Here is a 25,099-nt window from a genome sequence, read left to right as displayed (position 1 = left end):
TTCCGGCAGCAGTAGCCTCGCCAAGCTGCTTGGATAGATATGGCAGACTTTCTCTGTTTCAGAAACTGCTTCCTATTGCAAACAGATAAGGTAAGAAGCAATAGGTTATCTCTGCTGCTTCATATGGTAAGAATAAAGAGTAAGGCTGGAGGTTTTCTCTGTTTCTGGGATTTCTACACTCTGATCTCAGCCATTGCTGCTGAGTAGGAATACTGGAGTCAGGAGAACTGAAGCTACACTAACTAGCTCTGTTATTAGTAGATATTTTTCTAGGGCAAGTCTGAAGCTCAGCAAGGGCTGTACCTCCTGCTTCTGAGTAATGCAGGAAAGGTATTACACTGCAGCACAAAGTCTGTTCAGTTACTTTATACCATATGCAATGAGATTATTCCCCACTGAAAGCATTTTGTCGTCTTATGCCTTCTCCTGGCTGATGGAGCTGTGAGAAGAGGCTGTTTTGCTGGACCTTTATATAACACAGCCCCTGGGGAATTTCATGTGAGCTCAGCTTGTTCTGGAGGTGAAGCAGCACCACGAATCAGCTGAGCTCTCAAAGTGAGAGCTTTCACACTTGTTTTGTTAACAATTTGCAAGTAGAAAGGATGAGATAAAAGTATCAGTAATCTGACTTTGACCTTAAGCAACTGTTCAGCAACTGCTTCTCCACTGTTAAGAACATGTTTAAATCAAACCAGCAGTTAGTCTTATATTATGGTTCTGATTGGGTGGCACAAAAATTAATAATATTAATATGAATATTCTAATATTAATAAATACAGATCATGACATAAAGCATTTCTTGAGGACACCTATTTTTTTTGTCAGTAACTAAGTGTCCATTTTGAGAATATTTCAAGCCAAACAAGAGTTGTGCATCTTAGTCAAGGTGGAGGACTAGGCAGTTTTCTATTACCTTAGTTTTCTCTTTCCTATTTTTTTCTGCGACTTATATTAAAGAAGTATCCTAAAAAAGAAGGTTCTTGTAGCTCTGGAAAGAACAGATTGCACACAAACTTCCTATTTTCCAGATACCTCATAAGGTATCTATGCTGTTTGCCATGAATATTAAGTGCATATCTTCCTTCCAACCCTTCCTCTCAGTTGCACGTGCAGCAATCCTGCATTTTGAAAAGCATAATTATAATAAACTGGGACAGAATCTTTGTGCAAAACTGGCATTGATGCACTGTTACATGATGAGCATAGAATCTAGGGCCAGTGGAAGGTAGGTCTGATATAACCAGAAACGTTTCAGTGAGGATGTTAAAGAACAGCACAAATGTTAGTGCTTCAAACCTAATCAAAATCCCTTCTTTAACATCACTGACCTGTCCTTGAAACCTCTCATCACCTTCTGGATAAGAAGAACCTTATCTGTGAGTATTTTCTGTCGTTCCAACTCCAATATTGTATCATGATAATCCTGTTAAAAGAAAATATTGATATACAGCTGAACAAACATCCCCACAACTCCTGAGAACTGGACACAAGTTCTGAAAGAGGTGCAGAATCAGTGTGGCAAGGTGGGATTCAAATGTGCAATCTGCAGTAGAAAGAGTGTGCACCACCCAGTGTCTGGCAGTAGCAATGAACAAGCACAAAATTTGCCTAAATAAGGGATGTTTTTTACCTTGCTTAGGGCAAGGAAGTTCTCTGTGACAACATGCTGGTATGCAGTTATTTTTTTATGCTCTGGACTTGAGCAGAGTCCAATGCATCACACTCTGCTGTTTGAGCTACACCACTGAAGAATGGGAAAAGCCCCTTCATACACCAAGCTTGTGTCCATCAAATTGCATTGTCTTCGAGGACACAGATCCAGTCTGAGTTTCAAGAGAGACCTCTGAGAGAACCCAGTCCTTCTAGGTCACCACTCTTGTGCTGACAGGTCAAGCTTTATGGTGAAGTGCCCAGTTCTTCAGAGAAGAGACAAACTGTTCTTTTTACTTACTTTAAGGAACATTTTTGTCTTTCCAGCCTGCCAGCTTTCATCTTTGCCCAGCACTGCTTCAGAGATTCTGACGCAGCATTGTCGAGCATCATTCTTCACCTGATGTGCAAAAGCATCATTATGTTAGGGCTTGTTTGGAAACAGAGTGGCTGTACTATGTAAGGAACCTATGGTCCTGCATTTCAAAGAGCAAAGAATGCAAACAGATGAGGTCTGACAGACCTCTGGGCCAACAGGATAATGAATGAAAGCTCAAATGGTCAAGAAAAGGAGGAATATCAGTGCTTGGTGAAGCATTCCAGAGTTAAAATGACAGGAAATTGTCAATTCTGACTATGTCAGAAGTGTGTGATTGCCGAAAAACAAACAACTTGAGGGCAGTAGTAATGCCACCCTGCCTGGAGTGTCTATGTGGAGCAAGTCCAGGGTAGCTGGACCTAACAGCACTCTACTTCTGGCTGAGGGCCAAGTGAGGTTCTCAGTATTCAGCTACCATTCCAGCAATGACAGCTCTCTCTGCTATGCCAGCAGTAATCTAAGAACTTTCTCCAATGGGAAAGACCTAACACCTCATAAGGAAGAGTTAGATTTGCTTAAAGCAAGCAAGTGCTAACACACCGCTTCTAGAGCAGAGCGCGGCAGGAGGACTCTGTATCTCTCAAAGAACTCCTCGAAGGTGTAACGAACTGGGTAGCCAGCTTTCCTGATCCTGATGGTCTCCATCATCCCTGAGTATCGCAGCTGTTTGATACACAGCTCCCGGTCAAACAGCTGTAAAAGAGAGCAGACAAGGAGTTAGCACAGAAAGAGGCTGCACATGCAACGTTCCTCAGGACGCATCTCTTATCCTGAGAACTCAGAGAGCTGCAAAACGGGCTGCTACGCTCTTCTTAATTGTACTCTTGTTTCAGTGTCCCAGATTAATTAGCTATGGGCATAAACATGCCACTTTAAAGAGTCTTCACGTGTGTTTGGTGGCAGAAAAAAATCTATTAAGTTCTGACTGGCTTTAGCAACCGTCTTCAATTCTATGAAAGTAATTTCAGGTGAATGATCATATTGTTTTGCAGGTGCAAGAAACTGCAACAGAAACTTACCTCCTTTGGGCTTAGCACAGCATGACTGCTGTAAGTTTCTTGTAATGTAGATTAAAAATAGGCTCACTAATCCACATGCACAACTTTAAAAATGATTAAGTCACTCAACCGACAACAAACAACTGGGTTTTGATCCCCCAAGACCCAGCCAAACATTTTAATGACAAACTTGAGCTTCTTCTGTGGTGCCAAATCCAGCTGTATCATCCTTCTCACCCACAGCTTTCTTCATCTCTCTCAAGCTATTTCATGGTATAGTCATTGCTGGATCTCAGTTTCTATTTGTCCCCTTGCTGGGGGCTGGAAACTCTCCAGGTCTTTGGTTACGAGAACGGCTTCTACAGCAGCTCCCAGTGCTCTTTTGGCCACCCATCACTCTAGGATGGATTTACAGGTGATTTTATAAATGAACCTTGCTATATCATACTGCCCTTTTCATTGCAGTAATACCTCGTCCTGCAGTTCTTGTCTGAAGTACAGATAGAAAATCCTACACAGCAACTGACAGCTTTTTCTCATCAAAAAGTTTAAGGAAAACAAGACCTTATGTTGTTAAATCATTACCAGTGGTTTCTTGTAGTCGTTGGGTTTGATGCAGCGGATGAAGTATGGCTGGCACTGAGCAAGAATTTTCATTAGCTTTTCCAGGGACTGCTTGAACTGTCCTCCCAGAGTAGAGAGCCGTTTGGTGGTATCCAGGCCCTGGGAAGAGTAAGCACATGCTGTCTGCTACACTGTTCATCACCAGAGGGCCAGTTAATAAAGCTTCCTATTTCTGTCCTAGGTAATGGTACCACACAACTGCCAGGAAATGTTATTTACCTACAAGGGAGCTAAATCTGCCATCTGCATCTTACAACCTCAGTGATAGCCCAGCGCTACTTGGGCATAAGTTCTAGCAGTAGGGCTGGCTGTGGAGGAAACAATTCAACCCACAGGAGCCCATATAGGCCTGTCTCTTCTAACCAAGACTGTGCCTTGTGTACGGCTTGGGTGCCAAGCTATTATTCACAGATGCATGCCTGAAAGTTTGGCAGGAAACTGCCACTCCCAAAAATAGCCTCTTGAGCAGGCAGGCAGTTTGCTGCCAGCTCATAGCTAGCTAGCGCTGCTAAGGATTCACAACAGCTCTTTCTTTAACGTTTAGGGTGGTTTCCCTGCTCATTAACACTACAGTAAGTAGTGAAAGGCAAACTTCTACTGGAGGATAATGTAAAAGCTGCTTTATTTTTGCCTGCAGATGCAATGCTTTATGTCTCACAGCTTCTGAGCTGAATTCTGCCCCAGCTGCACTAGCGTAAGCCCAGAAGGATTGCACTTGGCTGCAATTACCTCCTGACTTCCCCAGCTTCCCTGCAAGCACAGTTCCACCTTTGTCCTCTTCCAAACATTATCACAACAGGCCTTAACTGCTCCTTCTGTGTTTAAGGGTGTATTAAATTACAGTGAGAGTAGTGCAGATTCCAAGTAACAAAAAGAATCCACTGGCTTTTTTCCTACAGTCCTCCTATGAGCTTGGAGTCATTACAGCACAATACAACTTTTTGTTGTGTTTTAGCTCAGGTTGTCAGGGTTTTTTTCCCCGCTTGTTTGTTTGTTTTTCCCACTGCAGATAAATTTAAATCCCAGTGGCTCTCGTTACTTTAATGATCTTTACAGTTCCTCATTCTGCTGGTTCTTACATTCAAAGTGCCCTTTTCAACGCCTGAGCTGCCACCTTCTGCTCTCAGCTGTGTGCCAATGCTGCCCTCCAGCGACCAAACACTCATGCCTTGCAAAGTAGCTCCTGGGAATAGCAGCTGTGATGCTTTTTAGGCCTAGCAAACATCTGTTTGAAGTAGATACGATAACATCATATGGATGTTTCAACTGCATTAGTGCCAAAAGCATTTTGCACTCCCAGACCCCAGGGGCTTTTCTGCTGTACCACTAAATCAATGGGATGGTCTCAGAAGGCTGAAGCCCGGCCCTCCCAGCCTCACTGCCTGCCTCTAGAAATGACACTGTTAGGTGGCACTTGTCGCTGGGGTGGTGGTGACTTTTTGTGGATGGTATCCACATTTAGTAACTCTTTTCTTTTCATGCTGCTCTACTTCTAAATGTTCTCCTAAGGAAACTTTTTTTCCCCCAATAACACAACCTTATTTAAAGAGAAAAACCCATCAGACAACATAGGCCTGATATTTAATCTTAAGTTACTCATAATGTCTAATAGATGCTAAGCCATCTCTATGTTGTATCTGGTACTACTTCTTTTTTCTCCCACAGATCTTTTACCTGTCCATAGCCAGATGTTCTGGACAGCAGAAAGCCACATTGGGCTAGAGACTGAGGAAGAGAGAACAGGATCAGAAAAAAATGCCAGGAGAACAGGGAGATAACAGGTAAGTCAACAAGTTAACTGTTCACCCTCTACTCTGAGAAGGAAGCAGAGAGATATAAAAACTAAGAGCAAAAGTACCTTCACCCAATAGTGATGCTGATGTTAAAGGCTCACAATTAAAGATAAGTGAGAACTGCAGCAAGGCAGAGAGCCTGAACTCCGGCCCACAGCATTTCCAGACCACTGCACTTCACTGGGGCTCCTGACACCGCCAGGCACTGATGTTTCTGTGACAATTAGCCACCAGCAATTTTGTCACAAAGGCTCTGAGCGTGGAGGGAGAGCTAACACTGCAGCAATGTGCAAGTTGTGAGACTGTCTATGGGAGATGGAGCGGCCTTCTGTGACAGCACAGCTGTTTGCTCTTTGTGCTAGCCAGCCACTCTGCAAGAAGGGAAAGGCCAGGACTCTCCTAACTTTTCCTCCAGAATCCTTTGAAGAAATGAAAGGGGAAGGCATGTGCAGAAACAGTACAATAGAAAGTGAAGGTCAAGAACAGGCAGAGCATTATAGTAAGGAAGTTAACTGGTTCTGCATCACAGTGTCAGTAAGCCAACCTTGTAGGCCTGGTCAGTTCCAAAATGCCGGATAGTCCCACGTCCCAGACTAGTTGGGGTTGTTTCCACCTGGAAAATCTCCTTCAGGAATTTATTTTTGGAGGAATGAACCACTTGCATTACATTAGCACTCAGTGTGTCCCTGTTTTTCTCTAAGAAATCTATAGGATGGAAAAAAAAAGAACAGCTTGTCATCTCTGCAGCCTGCTGGCTGTAATGCAACTCTGCCAAGCTAAAATCCACGTCATCTACAGTAACTTGATGATTAGTTTACAGTAATCCTCTTGACCTCCTGACTTCAGCAAAATAAACCTGAATGTTTTAAACTCTTATCTTGAGAAATTACAGATCAACACTACTCTGGAGTGCCATAAAGCCATGGCAAATGATGTTCTTCTCTTCACCTTCCACACCCAGCCAAGAAAAGCTCACCTTTTGATTCATAAAAGACAGCCCCAGCAAAGTGGTTAATGCCAAACTTGGTGTCATGGTCACTCTTAGGTGGGATATAGACTCTGCTTTTTCCATGGAGGGAATTGATTTTGATAAGCATGGTGGCATCTGTGCCCTAGAAACAAATACAGAAAGGGACAGTTAAGTAGATTCTCTATTACAATATGAGACTGCCCAGCAAACAAACGCGTAAGGTGCTTCAAGATAACAAAGGCTTAAATTCTGCCCCTTGTTTGTGAAGTAACCAGGTAGGAACACAGGGCCTGCTTTCATTGCCCTACTGGTACAAGACTCAGAGATCCCCAGAAGGCAGCCCAAAGCAGATACCCAGCATGGACTGTGACTTCTACAGGCCAGCAACCAGCTGGTGCCATCACATCCTCATCCCCGTGGGATGCATGTGAGGGCAGTTCTGCTCACTTGCCCATCGTAGGGTAGTGCTGTGCTATCTGAGAAGCCATGTACCCTGGGAATCATGGAAGAGACTTTTCTCCTGATCACAGGACATACAGTTGAGACCACCCTCTTCTCAGGAAAGAAAGGAGAAAGCTCTCTGTTTGTACACAAGCCTCTTAAATTGCTGCCTGAGGACTACAGGTGAGCTGAGGCAGAAGCTTGCTTTCCTGGATAAGCTGGTGCTGCCATCTGATTCCTGTACTGACAGCCCTGCTTACCCTTGTCATGGAAATGTGCAGACCATGGAAATATACAGCAGTTATGTTTGAGATCAGATGCTACTTTTTCTGTTCTTCTGTTGGAGATACCAGCCCTTTGTAGAATGACATTTTTTTCACGATTGCAGAGCTCAACTGTGACTGTCATCCAAGAGAAGAAAGAGGAAGGTGCAGCCCAAACCAACAGCAAAACAGTACTCAATATGCAAATCCATACATTTCCTAAAAAGCCACTTCAATAATCGAGTCTCCTTCCTTCTCCATCTGGTACAACTGGAAGAGTTTTAAGGCAGCGGGGTAATAGGAACAGCACACTCTGGCAGTGAAAGTATTCATATAGCAAATTAAAAGGGGTATTGACTCTCACAATGTCTCTGAAAGCCTCCTCTGCACTTTTCTGTGTGTAAAGCATTGTTGATGTGCTGTGTTCAAAGTCAAATATTGCAGATGAAACCAGAAAGTTACCTTTGGGAACTTGCTCTCCTCATCAATGAGGGAGATAATATTCATGGGCTTGAGTGCAATGACTTCCAGAGCCTGGCGATTGTCAGTGAAGTCAATGTTATTCCAGGTAATGTCCTCTGCAAGGTATTCCTCTTGCTCCAGCTTGAAGACATGGTGCACAAAGAACTGCTGAAGGTGTTCATTTGCAATGTTAATGCAGAGCTGCTCAAAGCTGTAAGGGGACGAGATGGGAACCCATGGTCATTCCTGGACCTTGGCCAGTGCTGCACTGCTCTATGGCATTTGTTTATTGTCCATATTTAATACTTTTCCAGATAAACTACTGTTATACTCCATGTTAATGATCACCACCACTGTGTGTTGTCTTAGGAACACGAGAGATGCATTTTCTGCTCTAATAAAGATGAGCAAAAAGAGCCAACAGTTGACTTAGTGTTGCTGGTTAAGCAAGGGATGAACTGTTTCAAGGAACTCTAGAGAGAAAGGGGAACGCACAACTGTGAAAATAGCATGTCTGGGTGAGTGTATAATCTGTTTTTACTTGCAATGGCATTACCACTTCTTTTATCAGTTAATCCTTAAAACTGCATGTGAGTTTCATTACCTGGTAATTGCTGTGGCACAATGTGTGCCAGTGAGGCCCCATGTGGACTGCAGCCTTTGGGGATAGCATAAAGTAATAGGAAAGAACATTAAAAATGTAGGATGGTCTGAGGAGATTATGTTCTAAAAGTCAGTGAGGAATATTATCTTGCTGAATGCAAGCAAGGTGCATCTGTTGCAATGGATTGGAAAAGGTTGCCATGCAGAATTTAGAAAGAATGAAAAAAGTGGAACATTTTATTGATTTATCAAGGAGGAGTTGACAAAGGTGGAGGGAAATGAGTGACACGAATTACACAGTTTGTCGCAGTCGTTTACTACATGCTTCACTGACTGTAGCATACCAGCCTCAACACTGCTCACATGTTGATGGTGCCCCATGATGGAGAAAGTTTCCCTACTCTGATCCCAAAGGCTTGTAGACTGCAGACTATGTGTGATAGTTTGTGGAGTACTGACGATATGGTACCATAAAACAAAGAACTGCTGCCTCTGTAGAGAAGGGCATATAGAAATGGTGCTCTGGGACTGAAAACATCAGTACAAGAGGTAACAGTGGTATGCAGACCAGGTGTTTTGCTGACTTGTCCTTAAAAGCAGAGAAATTAAGTAGTTCCCAAAGAGTGATGGGGGAACGCTGAGCAAAACAGAAGCATAGCTGAAATGAGAATCAAAACACAGACTCCTTTATGCTATGTACAGAAGCATCCCAAGAGGTCTTGTTAAAATGCTATGGAGCAAGGGGAACATGTATCTGCTCTTCATGGCTGCCTGCTCATAGCAGCTTCATAGACATCTTCCCTGAGCAAATTCCTGGGGTTCTGGAATAGACATGTGCAATGGCTGCACCACAGTGAAAGCTGAAGGAGAAAGCAGAAATGTGACCAAGACTAAAGAAGAACGGTATTTGTCAGTGGGGAAACTTAGTGATGGAAATTTCACTGCTTTTCTGGGCATGACAGTAATAATGAAAGGAAATTTGCTTGGTTTTTTTTTTTCACTTTTTCAATTTACATCAACTGCTTTTCAGCACCCCAGTGCAAATGAATCCAGAGCCTCTTACCTGTTGTTGCTAAAGTTTTCGAACCCAAAAATATCCAACAACCCAATGGAGTGACCTGTATTTTTAGGCTTCTGAGAAGTTGGGTTAAAAATGGCTGAGTTGATCTTGTTCACTATCCAGAGGAAAATCCGTCCATATATACCCTGGGGAGAAATTAAAGTGAGAGCTCATCATTACAGTCTTTGGACAAATCTCTCTGCTTCCTGTTGTGTTGAAACAAAGATGTCAAATTATGCCTGAAGACCAAGAGGGAACCAGGCCATCTGGATGCACATTTATCACAAAAGGCACTTTAACTGATAAGACAGACAGCTCTGAAAGCATTCCCAGACTTCAAATAGAGCAGATGTAAGAACCAGTACCTTCACAAAGGCGTCCCTCCCGTCTGCAGCTTGGGCCACATTCAAGGGCCTGGACACACTTTCTCCTCGGACAATGATGGAGAGGTTTGTGAGGCTGTTCTGAAGGTCACTGTAGTCCACCTGGAAGAACAGTCATGGCAACTTGATCATCCCAGGTAGAGAAAAGAGATCCAGCAAAGAAAGTCTGCCTCAGGAAGGAGGGCTGTGACAAACTGCTTGAAGAGCAGCACTCGAGAGAGCATTCTGCTGCCCAAGACTGAAGGATCTCCTGGCTCAGAAAGATATCTGCAATAGCAGCACTTGAGTATCAGCAGAAAGAACACGAAATGCCCCTTCTATGTGCTTCACTACATAAATGCTCCACAGAGACGTGCTTTGTCAGTGTGCTCAGGGAGCGTGGATGAGGAAAGGAACAAGTAGGAAAAGATAAGAGATTTACTACCTCAAGCAGTTTGGTTGCAATTGAGAAGTGTGGTGAATCCATCACATCAGAGCAGTCCAAGTTGTCATACACAGCCGCTGGAATAAGAAATCATTTTCATGGTGAAACATTTCTGTTGTGGCTGGGAGCTGTGCAGCCATATTTCTTTAAGTTTGTATCTCCAGGAATGTGGCAAAGTAGTAATTTGCCTGATGAAGCTCCTGCGTTTGAAGATTTTACTAAGGAAGGTTCTAATTTTACCTAGGGATCCTGGCACATACAGGGTCCTCACAGCTCCAGAACATTGTTTTAATTGTTTTATTTTAACTACAAATAGCAGCAAAGCTGACAGGATTATTAATTTTAAACTGTAGCTACTAGGGATCTGGAGTTTTATCTGATTTCAGATTTTTTTTCTGAAAACATTTCTTGTCTTGTATCTAGCTGGTGGGAAACGTAGACAAAAAAGGTTGCCTAGATAACAATCTTCCTTCATATAGGAGATACTTCATTTTAGCAGCCAGCATTACCCCAAAAAACCCACCTGGCACCACTGCATCACACAGAGAAGAGTTCTCTTCTAAAATATGAGAGCTCCTGCTGTCCTACTGATGGGTGTATCAGACTGTCTTTGCCTTATCAGAACTGCATTTACGCAGCTGAGTGTTCACAGTACCCAGCAGGACAATGACAGCTATCATCTCCACAGAAAGCATGGCTCAGCTGCTACTCTGTCCTCTGACTTACATAGCACTACAGTCAGTATATGCAGCATGGCATTATATTATCTGGTGATTCAGGCTGTGTGATAAGGGTCTATTTATAACTAAGGAAATCCCAGTGTGACAAAATAATAAGACGGGTGTTTTTCAAAACATTACTCAGTGTGGAATGGTGCTTATCTGCCTGCCCCACCAACGCTGTTCACCTAACCATTTATACTGGGCAGAGAAGCACAACCTAATCCTTACAGCTGGAAGCAGAAGCACCTGTAGGCCTTTAACATCAACTCTGAGAAGAGACCAAGCATAGGCAATGCTGAGTTTACCTTCGAACTCCACATTCCCCAGATGCAGGATAGCAGCCAGCAGTTTGCTGATGTCCCAGTGCTCAGAGTCTGAGAACATGAGGATCTTCATCGCCGAGCGGATGTGAGCGTACTCCTTGGCATCATTCCGGCTGTCACAGGATGTGCAGTTGCCCTGCAAGAAACCACATTCACAGGTGAAGAGGATCTTTTCTGCTTTCTCTTCAGATCACATAAACTCAGACATAAGGACAAGGATTCTTGGCACTGTTTCTGCTTACTCGTTATCACCTAAGGTAAACATACCTAATTAGCTTTCTCCCTGGCATGAGATCCCTTGCATTCGCCTAAAATCTGAGCACCTGTGAAAGTGGAGGATATTTCCCATGTGCTTTATGATGCCCTTTATGTTTCTTAAGGCTGAGTTGGACAGAAAGCTTTGAACTGCCACATGCTGCCCCTGCGGTGGACAGATGGACATTACAGTAAGCCTCTGAAACTGAGACTCACAGCACCTGTGTTACTGCTTCTGGTACTCTAAGGAAAGGACTGTTGGTACTTGTACTTGGTACCACCCATCTGCAGCTCCTAGTGATGGTACTGGAGGAAACAAATGACAGAGGGATAATGGAGATAGTTACCATAGTGAGATAAGTGTACTCTGAGGCAGTGCCCAGATTCAGCATCTTTTTCTGCTCCAGATTCATTCCCATCAGCATGCAATAGAAGATGTGATAGTTCCTCTCCTCTGGAGCCTAGAAAGAAAGAAAGAGGCCAATATAGGCTTGTTGGTACAGGTTTCTAGCACAGGAGCAGGCAGAATGGGTGTCTGCAAGTGCCCTCACCTGCCGGCAAACTCGGGACTTTTCCAGAAGAAACTGTTCTATCTGGGCTCCTTCTATCACACCGCTGTGGTTGAAGTAGATATCAATGTATTTACCAAAGCGGCTTGAATTGTCGTTTCGAATTGTCTTGGCATTTCCAAAAGCTGACAGGAAAAGGACAGACAGGATCTTGATTACTGCAGTTAATGAACATCAAATCTATTTTTGATGTGCTTCCATTTTTCTCTTGGTATTTTGCATGTTGTATACCAAATGCTGACATGCACTAAAGAATATCTGAACTGACTTCCTTCTGAAGTGACAGGCAGGCATAACTGTGCATCCAGATAGCTGGGCCCTAAAAGACATACTCAGGTGGTCCAAATATGCACTACGTCTCTTATGACTCTTGTGCTCCCTGCAGTTCTGAGATACTGCTACAATGACACCTTCTCCTGCATCATAAGAACTCCTCTGGACCTCATGAAGACCCAGCAAAAAAGACTAGAGAACTTCTACCCAGCATCACCAATGCTTCAGGGTTTTTAGCTATGTTATGCAAATACAGTTGTTTGAGGATCTGTTCCTGAACTTTTACACTGAGACAAAAATCTTGTGGTAAGTGTGGTAAATGGCTTTTTTTTCTGCTAAATAACCCACCTTCCAGAATGGGGTTGGCCTCTAGGATTTGCTGCTCTATCCAGGAATGCTGGCCGCTGATAGCTGCCAAAAACTGTAGTATTAGCTTAGTGCTTTCAGTTTTCCCAGCTCCAGATTCCCCACTGCAATAAGAAATGAGATCATTAAGGGTGTGCTTTCTTCTGTTTTTTGGCTAGGGAGGCAAATGGTAGACCAAGGTGAAATCCTACTTTATGCTGTGAAAATCAGGTTGTCTTTCATTGATGGCTGTACAATTCTAGCTGTTCAACCTCTTATCTAAAAGATATTGTGCTAAAGTGTACCTAAAAGTGTACCTAAAAGTGTATCTAAAATATATTGTGCTAAAGTGTACAGTGTTTTTTAGCCTAAGGTTGAGGACTAAATTCTCCCTTTGATTAAAAATGAGCAAATCCATGGAACACATTCTGTACCAGCAAAGAAATTAAATCACCACTTGCTTTTCTTTATAGCATTATGAGATTTTCAGTGTTAGTCTCAGCTGAGGCAACTCAGGTGATGTCCCATAATCACACTGCAATGAGACTCTCTGTTCTCTCTACTGATGACTGGCAGAATATGGATACATGTCATGTGTTTATACTATAGCTTCTTCCATCTCTGTATTAGCAGAGACAGTGTTTCTTCAGGAAATCTCAGTTTTCAGAAAATATAAGTAACACAAGTATCCTGTCCCCAAAGTAAAAGGCTAACATCACAGAGGCATATATGTGTAGAATATGTCATCATATTCTGAGTCTAGGAGAAAACAACAGACTTCAGAAATCTCTTGTTTATCTTTCAGTTTTTGTAGCCCTGACCAAAAAAAAAGAAGTAGCAGGGAAGAGAACGTTTCCTTACTGTTACCTCGTCTTAATCTGTGCCTTTCCATTTGGAAGGTCTCCTGTGTATGCATAAGTCCCCCAAAAACATGCCAGATTTGGTGTCTGCCACGCATCATGAGTACAATCACCTGATCACACAGCACTGATCTCTCTTATTCCTCTTCATATTGAAGTAACAGTTGTCTGCAATGGCAAAGACATGAGGTGGCAGCTCTCCAATCCTCTTGTTGCAGTACAGCCTGATAAGATCGACTGTGTAGAGAGGCAGCAGCTGGTATGGATTCACTGCTACCAAGATAGATCCTGTGTAAGTCTGGAAAACAGTTATGAGCATTACCTCCAGCAGCAAACCCACAACCAACAATAGAACTGAAGGCATTCACAGAGTAGATCTAAGCAGATTCAGGAGAGAAACCTGGGAGATCCAAAAGCCTGGTTCCTCACCATGAGTTGGGCAATGTTACGGTTGTGTCTTTATACACTTCTTTAGGATTTGTAAAAAACAGCCACACTGAAATGAAGGAGTGTCAAATGCTTGGAAATCACAATGTATTGTTCAAGAAGTACATGACACAACTGCAGACTGCTGGAGTCTAATGTAACAGTTCTGTATGCACCTCTTGGTAGTTGTAACTAGAGCATATATCAAAATCACTGCTTCATCACACTGAACATCATCATGTTTGTACTGTAAGCAACAGCTCCTCTCCTGTATACAATGTACATAACATGGGGGATGATGTGTGAAAAAGTTGGAATGTTATTATCATATTGCAAACTAGGAACTGAGGAACAGGAAACCTGAAAATGTCAAGTTGTTCAAACTCACAGATTAAATCTGTAATGGACAGGAAGTGAAACCAAATGTCCTAAATATGCAGATCTATTCTTTACCTGTTTTGTTACATCAAAATCAAATAAACAGTGACTTGGATTGGAGCACAATCCAAATAAAGTCACTGCACACTGGTTAGATTGATCCAGAGTCACAGCTGCAGGTAGTAGCAGCACGTGCAGCCAGTAACATGGACTGGATTTAGATTTAGCTACATGTCAGTTGCTGGAGAAAGTGAGCAGGAGAAAGTGAGCAGGGTCACTACTTTTGCATATCTCTGCAGTTTCAGTGACTAATATTAAATCCCTTTTTCACAGCCAAATTACTTGGATGGAGGAAGAGAAAAAATATGCCTCCTTGGCACTCTCAGTCAGTAGAGGAATTGGAGGGCCCTATGCATGAAAGGAAGTTAGGAGACTACTCAAGTCACTCTTCTAAAGGTGCACGAGAGGTCATTCCTAAAAGTACCACGTCCAGTAACATTGGCACTCACATAGATTTTGTGCTGCTGGTGGCGGATGAGGAGGTTATGCACCATGCCTGCCTCGTGGAGATCCCCAAGGCGGATCATGTCTTCCACCCCTTGTGCAGTGGAGGGGTCCATTGGGCGAACCGTGTGCATGTTCCGGGCCGTGATCCAGTGCTCCTGAAAAAGGAAAGGCAGCATTTTAATGGGTTATGCTGTTACTTAGAGGCAAATAAAGGAGACTGCCGTGTTAGACCAGAATGATTTCGAGTTCGCATTAAATGCAGCCTGCTCTAACAAACAGCTGACTGAAAGCAAGAGGTGTGCTGCTCCACAGGACCAGATGATTTAAAACCCTAGACAAAGTCATTCAGGTGGGTTCCAGACATCACAAAATTACTTGGGTTGGAAGGGACCTTAAAGATCATCCACTTCCAACCCCAGCTGTAGGCAGGGCTGTCCTCCACCAGATCAGGCTGCCCAGGGCCCCACTCAGCCTGGCCTTGGGAAACTCCAGGGCTGGAGCATCCACAACTTCTCTGGGCAGCCTGTGCTGCAGCCTCACCACCCTGTGAGTAAAAAGTTTTCCCCTAACAGCTAATCTAAATTTTCCCTTCTTTAATTAAAACCATTCCCCTTGAGTATAAGCCTCCTTTTAAGTACTGGAAGGCTGCAATGAGCTCTTTCCAGAGTCTTCTCCAGGCTGAACAAACCTAGTTCTCTCACCCTATCTTCATAGGAGAGATGCTTCAGCCACCTTATGATTTTCGTGGCCCTCCTCTGGACCTGCTCCAACAGCTCTGCATCCCTCCTGTGCTGGGTGCCACAGGCCTGGATGCAGTCCTACGGTGGGGCCTCAAGAGGGCAGAGCATAGGGTGTGGGATGCATGTTGCCCAGCCCCACTGACTTGTACACATCCAGTCTCATCAGGTGGTGTTGGACTTGCTTGCTCTTACAGTAGGAGAGGTTTTGCTCTCCTGATCTCCACCTAAAGGTTCAGATGAGAGATGTGGGAAGCCTGACATCACCTATGTTCACAGTGCAGTTTTGCCAGAACATGTTCAAAGTAGGGATGAAACTGCAGTCCAACTGCCTTTAGAGGGATCATGATTTTATCAAATTTTGGGATTGGAGCTTGTCTGTTTCCTACTTTTAGCTACCTGCTGATAACTGCTACCTCAAGAAGTTCTAAATGTTCATACTGTTGGGATCTCTGGATACTAGGGAAGTATCACCCTATTCTGACCTTATTTTTATATTACTTCTGTCAGTTTATCTTATCAGCCATTATCAAAGTCAGACTATCTAGATGGAGCTTCAGTCTGACCCAGTATGGCCTTTCTTTGGTACTTTTTACTTTTGATTTTTATGTTCATCATTTGCAGAAAGTTATAGGGTAGCCCACCTTGCCTTCATCATCCTCCAGCAAGATCCGTCCTGAGTCAGAGTCCTTCACAACTGCCCCGATAGGGACACTGAATTCACTGTTTGGATGAGCTTCCAGCCACACGTGATCACCCTGGGGAGAAGAAGACCCAGTGTCAAGTAAAATGACAAACTAGATGCCCTGTAGTTCACAAGCATACACTTCTTGGTCTTAATTTTCTATTGCTTTGATTGTTTCTGCACTGTTTAACTGGACAAGTTCTTACTGTTTGCAGGCAGTACAATCTAATGGTTATAGCATTGAGACCTTAGCTCTACACTTTCCATGGCACATGACTTTGGCCAAGTCATCAGGCTCAATTGCCCTACAAGAGGAAATGACTGAAGAGCTTTTACAAGGACAGTGACTGCACTGCTCCACTACCTCCCAGAGGCTGTGGGGTGCACAGTGAATGCTGACAAGGTGCCTTGGTGTCCTCACATTAGCTTCGGTATTCTTTCAGATGAGATGCTTGAAAACAAAGACATTACCAGGTGAAAAAAGGATGAACAGACCGAGTGCCTGCTCTGCTGTCCTCTGCTGGAGGAAAGGTGTGAGCTATGGCTGACCTCTCTTAGGAATGAGCACCACCTTGATGCTGCCTGAACTACTGCCCTGTTACTACTTCCAGACCTCAAGAGTACCTTCTCTTGCTCCAGACACTAATTCAGATTGAAACAAAAATTGACTGCCATTGCTAGAATGAAAATGGAACAAAGCTGTAGGCTGGATCTTCAGTGGGTATGAATTGGCTTATGCCTGCTGATAAACTGATGTTCCACCTGAGTCTGCTGTATACAACAAGCATTTTCTTTATTTTGTTGCATTCTCATCACAGCATTACTGTCAAAGTTTCAAGTTTTTACAGAAAAATTATTTATTTTTCCTCTTAAAATAGTTAATGGACTTCCATTTAAAACCAAACAACCACAGTGTAAACATCTATGAATGTCACATAAGGTTACAAAGAATGTGAAAGTGCTCTGATTTGCACTGAATAAAACTATAGAGGTAGTCTGCACTTTCAGTGCCACACCTTGTGACGGAGGTCACCAGCACAGCCTGGCTAGCCCAACAAGGCATGGTGCCTTTGCATTTTCAGTATGGACTGATACCTTATATTTTTTGATACTGGGTTATTTCTGCTTTTCTTTTTGAGATGAGTAGGGATGTTAAAGTCTTTTTCTCCTCTTCAGGCCTCAGGCTAATCAGTAAATCATAGCAAAGGATTGGACTTACCTTTCTGAAAATGACCATTATGTCTCAGATCACTGTATGCAACCTGCAGTCCCAAGAACAACACAATATTAAGTCAGAAAAAGGCTCAGGCTTTCATTAGAGTAGGCAATGGAGTGAAGATACTTGCTTGTAAAGAGTAACAGCAAAATACCTCAAAGTCATGCTGCTTATTGACTGCACTAAAATGAAATACATCATAATAAACTACACCAACTCCAGAAACAAATCATCTACTCAAAAAGTGGCTGGCCCGGTGACATGGTGAATTCATGCTCTCTTAAGCTTCTTGGATCCCTGAGAATCCCAGCTTGAACATTCTGCCATTTAGAAAATAACATCTACAATTAACTGTCCTTGGTTGGACTGAAAGTGGTTGCCATGAAGGCATGGGCAGCAAAATGAGGAACTGGAGGGAACCACAATAAAATTAGGAGCTCACAATTGAAAAGAATAGCAAAATGTCTGGTGGCCAGAAGTCTACACCTCTGCTTTGCTTAAGGGGTGACACTGTTTAGGCTGTGTTCCTTAGAACAACCAGGGAACCAAAAACTTTAGTAGCTGCTTCCTCACCCGTAGGCTACAGGGGCCTGGATATGGGGAGACTCCAGGACTGTGGTTTGCTGGCTCCCATTCTTGTTACAGCATGAAGACCTTTTCCTATGTCAAGGAAATTGCTGACCAAGACTCTTCACAAAGTTCACTTCTAAAGTTTGCAGAGTGTGAAAGGTTTCAGCTGAGAATAAACTCTGAAAAGTAGACTGCATTTAAAAACCCGAGTTATCTCTCCCCACTCGTGCAGACTTACACAGTTCACATAAAGGACAGTGAGGAACGAATTAAAACATAAAACTTGACCATATTATTTTAGTGGTTGCTAATGGTGAACTGTCTTTCAAACTTCCACTGTGCAAACAGTACCGAATAAACCTCAACAACAGCTGAAAACTCTTTGCAATAACTTGAGGATGGCATATTCCTTCACTCTCCAGTATATAAGGAAAAATTTATTCTCCAAAAGAGAGGTCAGGTGCTGGAAGGGGCTGCCCAGGGAGGTGGTGGCGTCACCATCCCTGGAGGTGTTCAAGAAACATTTAGATGCTGTGCTAAGGGACGTGGTTTAATGGGAGATATTGGTGACAGGGACGGTTGGATTGGATGATCCTGGAGGTCTCTTCCAACCTTGGTGATTCGATGATTCTATATCACGGACTGGGAAGCATTCCTCTGTAGCAGAGTGCACACCTTAAGGACACATATGCAAAGGAGCAGCATGAGTACAGCCACAGAACTGCAGCATATACCTAATAGCAATTTGATTTCATTTATCTTTTCTTCTGCTGCTTGCTGCTGTTGGCTCCAGCTCACTGCAAAGTGAGGTAGGTCCATCTCCTGACCAAAAGGTAAAGTTTATTTTTCCCTCTTCCTGCTAGCAAGAGTCTTTCCTGCACATAAGGTGGTAGAATAATCTGTGATTGAGTGGCTGCTGTGCGCCCAGGCCTCCACAACCTCACATCACAGCCTTCCAACAGCTGCATGGCCCACTCTGCTCTTTTCATCTCTATACAGGATCTCTTCCTCTACCACACACCCGAGGTCCAACTCAAAGTTCCTAATGAGATGCTTGCAGTAAGCAAAATGTTCCACAGAATGCTAACCATAGACTAAATAATTCCATTTCTACTCTTTTTGGATCTATTATCACTGTCATTTCCTTAGCATACATCTGAAGCAAATTTTACAACTTCCTGCTTGGATGATCTCAGTGAAGACATTGAGTTTGTACATCCCTTCTGTACATTCCCATCTGATGGCAAACCTCCTGTAAAGCATTTCACGAGACAAGTGGACACTACAGGACAAGGAACTGATCTCTGGTACTTATTCTAGGCAGGTCCACCATCTGGAACACCTGCTCCAATTTTATCTCAACACAGAAATTCAAATTTCTTATTTTCTCACTGCATTTGGAGCAACTATTTTGTTCTGGCCCCAAATTAAACCTGGACAGGTTCTCTAGAAAGTTTGAGAAAAACAAGGAAACCATGAGTTAACTGAGTTGGAACTGTTGGGTTTTCTTTGGGTTTTTTTTTGCCTTTGCTATACAAATAGTCATCAAAAGTGACTGATGGGATAACTCATAGATCATTTCAATGAAACCCATGAGGTTTCTTCTGTTCATCACTTGTGAAATCTTATGGATAAAATTTATAATAACTATTTACAATTCTGTGCAATACTGTGCACACATGTTACAAGAGCTACGCAGATTTCATTATTTTTCTGACAGTATTTTCAGCCATTTAATCTTCTGTCTCCATTCTGTTGTGGAGCTATGCAGGTTTAAACAACTTATAAATTTACCCTTTGTTTAAATTACTAGAAAAGTGTTTTAAGCCACCACTTTGATTTTAGAAATTCATGCTCTTGAAAAAGAAAAACCATCATTAAAACACACGTAATGAAATGAAGTTTGGGGATGACATTGTTCTCTTCTTCATGTTTCAGTAAACTTTTGCATTCAGTGTTAGAAGAGAATTTTGTAGTGAGAGAATGAGGGCTCACTTTATCATTTGCTTTCCTGTCAACTTTACTTACCTGTGTTATCTGGGAAGTTACAAATAACTTCCATAAGTTACAGCCTTTGCTAAAATTGATGGCTGCATAAACCACCTTTTCTTCAAACTAAACAGAAGGAGCAATTATAGCCCTACGTGCAAGATAGTGCACTGTGAGCATCACATCCATGTCCTGAGCACTAGGAGTGCTGCTATGGTAGCAAAGTGGAAACGAGAAGTGCTTGGCAAGCAGCATGCCTTGTTTGTGGCTGAAAAGGTCTACAAGTAGCATGGATTGAACAAGTTTCTAAACAAATCCAGAACAATATACCACTTCCAAATAACCACAAAATACATTAAAAATAACCAGTTATCAAAATTACAAAATCCCAAGGAGAAAAATAAATGGGAACTTTGAGAGATGACAAGCTACTGCTCTAACAGTCCAATGCTGACACATGTTTTAAAGCAGAAATTTTAACTGCAGTTTTCACACGTGACCCAGTAACAGGAAGAAATGTGGAACGTCACAACATGATGTGGCACATGGAGGACCTTCAAGTTCTGTGTCCCCAGCACAGTGCCTGGTGACTACATTCAGAATTCCCTGTGAGGCCAGGGCTACCTCCAGAGACCATCTGTATCTAAGACAGTTCTGAATTTTGGCGCACAACATCTGCAAAAAACGTAGCAATGCAGTGTTCTTCCATAGACCCATAGAATGGCCTGGGTTGCAAAGGAGCACAGTGCTCATCCAGTTCCAACCCCCTGCTGTGTGCAGGTCACCAACCAGCAGCCCAGGCTGCCCAGAGCCACATCCAGCCTGGCCTTGAATGCCTGCAGGGATGGGGCATCCACAGCCTCCTTGGGCAACCTGTTCCAGTGCCTCACCACCCTCTGGGTGAAAAACTTCCTGCTAATATCCAGCCTAAACCTCCCTGTCTCAGTTTACAACCATTCCCCCTTGTCCTATCACCACCCATCCTCATAAACAGCCATACGCTCCCTTCAAGTACTGGAAGGCCACAATGAGGTCTCCCTGGAGCCTTCTCTTCTCCAAGCTAAACAAGCCCACTCCCCTCAACCTTTCCTCATAGAAGAGACCTTTCAATTTTTTTCTGTCTTCTCTTTCAAGAAATAAATTCCATCTTTCCTGATCTTTTTTCTTACAGCCACATCCTCATGTCTTCACTCACGATTTGGCAACTGGATCTGTGCACTGACCTCAGGGTGTGGTGACCTGTGACATGAGCAAAGCAGAGTGGTACAGGAGCACTGTATGTAGCCAACAGGTGGGCCATGGTCAGCCACAGGGACTCACAATCACTAGAGTTTCTAACCCGAGCCAGAAATGAGAATACCGTGGCGACGTTGAAATATCTGCCCAGAATGGAGAGGGAGTGGTGCAAGCCAACATGGAGAACAGCTGTGCTGGATCAGGTCAGGGCACATCTACCTCCAGACCCACAAGTAGGAGTATGGGTAGAGATCCTCTATAATGCCAGGGTTCGTAGATTCAGCGCCAAAAATGCTTATTCTCAGTCATAACTGAGCACCCCCCTCCTGCCTGAGTGGCAGCCTTCCCGCAACACCTGGCTCTTCTGCTGCTTTTCTTTCCAAAGCAACACAGCAGCAAACCAACCTGCACCCCAGGGGATGGAAAATTACCTCTCCTGAAGAAATCTTCACTGTATGGCTTCAGCAGCTTAGTTCCCTGTTTTTCATAAGCTCGGGAATAAGAAGGAAAAGGAAGGTGAAACTAGCATTGGTGCCAGGAAAGTTTCTCTTGCTGAATGCCACTTGTCTGCTGCACAAAGGAGGAAATAGGTGAAGCACGGTTATTTATTGCAGGACTTTGCCCCCAGTTGAGCATATTGCCATTTCCAAGTCAGGTGTTCCAGTAAGCAGGACAGCTGATTCTTGCCTGGGTGAACCTTAAACTTCAGTCTCTCCTCTCTGCGTGAATCCTTTCAGATTTCTGGAAACCACTCCCAAGAGGAAACCCTTAAGCATCTGTTCTTAGCTGCTCCAGCACCACTGACTTCCCTCTGCATAGCTGTTAGCTCAGTGGAAATTGGGCTCTCATCTGTCATCCCTCCCTTTGGTTTTGTACAGGTCCTTCTGCAAGGTCAGAAAATGCACATCAGTTGCTTTCTTGTGGGGATTGTGTTTCACGGTACCTGCAGCTGAAGGTGAAAAGAGCTCGTGGAACTTAATTGAAATACCAGTGGTCACACACCTGTCTAAAGGGAATGTGATTTCTGGCCTGTTTAAGTCATGCTGGTTTTGTTCTCTTTAGTTGATTGCCCACCAAACACTCTGTCCCTGTGTTCCAGCACAGTGCAAGTTAACTTTCCGTAAGTCAACTCCACTTCTTTCTTTCCAAGTGAGGACAGGACAGCTCTGAGTTCCCTGCTTTCTAGTTGCTGCAAACATACTGTCAGTAACTCTCTGCCCCTGATCCTTGAACTGCAAGCCCAAGCACTGGGGATGAGTTTTTTTACAGATCCCTTAAACTAATTGTATAGCTTTCCCTCAAACTCTGTGCACAGCAATGGTTTGCCTCACTATGCACTAATGCAGATGACTTTTAAATCAAATTTAGAATGTGCAGCAACTGTGACTATAGGCTGGTATACCTAGTGCTTATTTTCTCGCTTCCTAGGTTTAATTAGCTACAACATGTAATAGGAAAGATAAGAAGAAGCCTCCATGCCTTGGGATTCCTGCTGTAGTTCCACATGTAGTTCTGCATTCAGAGGTCAGAATTCATGCACAGTGATAAAGAACTGGGAGTAATTTGTGTTACACGTTGCATGTCCACGCTACATATTAGTATTTTAACGTTAGCCTCCTCTATTTCTGCTATAAAACTTCAGCAAATAAACCTCAGATTATTTAAGTTTTATAGCACAAATAAAGTGTAGGCTCGTAGGGCTCAGAGGCTTTCAGAGAGAGGCAGGAAGCTACAAAGCAGAGCTTTCCTTAGCTGTGCAAGTCATTCTTAAGGATTTTGTCTCAAGACAGTTCTTCAGCAGGTTTTTATTTTAGAAGTGTACGTGCTCTGTGTGAGCAACAAAATCTCTTCAAGAAGCACTGAATTTTTAGATGTAGGTCAAATACCAGAAAATCAAAGTAAGTACCTTTGGACTGCCAAGGCAGATGTCTAAAAAAAAACTTCTTGTGCAATTAGACTGCAGGAAAACAAACAAACAGACAAACATGCCAGATATGATTCTTCAACAAAGGAAGCATACTTGCTGAAATTCCAAATGCAGCTTGTTTTGGGGCAGAGAATCATGTTCTAAAATAGAACATTTTCAATGCTTGTGACCAAGGCACAATGGCAGTGCTCTCTACTTCAGAGATAACCAAAGTATTCCTGTACTAGCAGAATGTGTAAACATGTATGAGATGGGAACACTAGGAACTCAAGGAGGCCTGACGGGAAGCATAACTCATGTTGTCATCACTGGAATACTGATTAGAAGGGAGATGGATTTCCACAGTTAAGTCTAGACGTACTCAAGTGGCACAAACAAATGCTGAAGGAGCAGCAACTTGATCTCGCAAGCAGAAGCAGCCTAGGTTCTTCATAAAGCATGTGAGAGCTGGGCAGGCAGCTTGCTGCAGGCTTCTCCAGCAGAAGTGCTGGAGCTCAGGTTTGAGTCACAGTTATCAGGAGGTAGCAGGGATCAGGAATTTGCCAGGGGTGAGCAACTCTGTTTACTGCTGAAGACAGTTTGGTAAGGGACCCTGCGAGGCACAGGCCCATTTGTAGCTGTAGCTAGGTGTAGCAGAGGCACTGGAGTAATTTGTAGCATGCTCATAAATAATGCAGTGAGAAATGCATTAATTAAAATCGGATAATCCCTAGTGAAATTAATTCTGCTGTTGTGCAGAACAATAGGTCTACCCAGACAGACGTATTAACAGAACTGCATCTTCCTGACAGCTTCCTAATTAAGAGATTGATGCCAAGATCAAAGGGTTTAATTTGCACATGGTACTTCCTCTCACATTTCCCCTGCAGACAAATCAAAGCAGCCTCATCATTCCCACATCACCCAGTCCTACATGCCAAGCATAATATTAAGTTAAACTAGTTCTTTTTATGCCGTTTGTGGGGGGATTGGATATAACAGTTTCCAGGTTAAACAGTTCATTTGGAAGCTCTCCTGTCTATAGTAACCGCCTTCTTGTAAGCAGATTTGTAGCTTTAAGTCACTGATGTCTGTTAACTCTGAAGGGCACACTGCGGAGAACAAAGCAAACTAAAGAAATACATACCAGAAGAGGATTTTTCAAGTGCATCCCTTGATTGTCTTGAGCATTCTGTCCTTTGGGGAAAGGCTTATTTCATTCCAGGCAGTTCATGATGCTGGACTGAGGCAAACTGGTGAGGCACTTGGATCTGTGTCATTACACACCTCCACACTCGCCAAGTGTGTGCTGCTTACTCTGCTTGCTAGAAGACAGGTCACTCTCCTGCACTGTGCAATCCCATTACGGTCTGAGTGTCACTCCATCCTTCCTTTTGGGATGCAGCCAAGAAGGTATTAAAGGAATACGTTACAGGTCAGTGAGTGCCAAGTTCTGGCCTACCAAGGACAAAGACAAGCACATGCAAGCTTGCATGCTAGTGCACACACACACACGTTGGCTGCAGACCTGCTGTCAAAACTGACGTCGAGTTATTCACTGTTATTGAGATAAGGAGGTTGCTTGATATAGCGGTGCACGTGGAGACGTCACAGCACCATGCTTGTGGTTAGCTTTCCTTTCTGAGAGATGGGAAATTCATCACATTTAGGAAGGAAAGCTTGCTCGCTTTCAACAAATGCAGAAATTATTTATTTTCTCATCACTGCAGCCTCTTTGCAGCTGGAATTTGGGACAATGGCTTGACATCATTGCAGAACATGACATATTCATAAATATCAAATTTTCAGGGTTGATTACCCTCGTACTCTGATCCTGCTTTACCTGGTGTGCTTCCATGTTTCCTAGGCACTTTGGTACCATTTCCTAGCACATCAGTGCACACTCAATCTCTTTTTTTTTTGTTAATTTCTATTTATATTTCTCCTCCTTATTTTCTATTATTTTATATTTTATTTCCTACTTTAGTGCTTTGTCTGCAGAGACCTTCACTGATTGTATTGTTATGAGTTGGATTAAAGTCATCATACCGC

The 25,099-nt window shown here is 43.2% G+C and overlaps 1 protein-coding gene across 1 annotated transcript in view; it reads right to left on the bottom strand.

The window, feature by feature from the left end:
* The window catches only part of MYO7B (myosin VIIB), a 48,504-nt gene extending 26,757 nt beyond the window's left edge, over positions 1-21,747 (bottom strand). The window contains 20 exon segments of the mRNA XM_042821058.1: positions 1-72; positions 1,329-1,423; positions 1,952-2,050; positions 2,570-2,722; positions 3,613-3,750; positions 5,989-6,149; positions 6,421-6,556; positions 7,581-7,791; positions 9,247-9,389; positions 9,609-9,728; positions 10,051-10,127; positions 11,078-11,231; positions 11,698-11,811; positions 11,902-12,044; positions 12,541-12,662; positions 13,511-13,695; positions 14,711-14,863; positions 16,090-16,203; positions 17,350-17,392; positions 21,573-21,747. The exon segment at positions 1-72 is cut by the window's left edge and continues 11 nt beyond it. Of these exon segments, the coding sequence (XP_042676992.1) occupies positions 1-72; positions 1,329-1,423; positions 1,952-2,050; positions 2,570-2,722; positions 3,613-3,750; positions 5,989-6,149; positions 6,421-6,556; positions 7,581-7,791; positions 9,247-9,389; positions 9,609-9,728; positions 10,051-10,127; positions 11,078-11,231; positions 11,698-11,811; positions 11,902-12,044; positions 12,541-12,662; positions 13,511-13,695; positions 14,711-14,863; positions 16,090-16,203; positions 17,350-17,367 (2,408 nt within the window). The 5' untranslated portion in view covers positions 17,368-17,392; positions 21,573-21,747.
* Between the last annotated feature and the right edge of the window lie 3,352 nt (positions 21,748-25,099).

This window comes from Centrocercus urophasianus, unplaced genomic scaffold (genome assembly GCF_019232065.1).
Source record: "Centrocercus urophasianus isolate 14NV4802_14NV808 unplaced genomic scaffold, USGS_Curo_1.0 seq_19, whole genome shotgun sequence".
Classification (NCBI taxonomy): Eukaryota; Metazoa; Chordata; class Aves; order Galliformes; family Phasianidae; genus Centrocercus; species Centrocercus urophasianus.
Note: the sequence above shows the minus strand (reverse complement) of the source record. Positions and strands in the feature narration are given on the sequence as shown.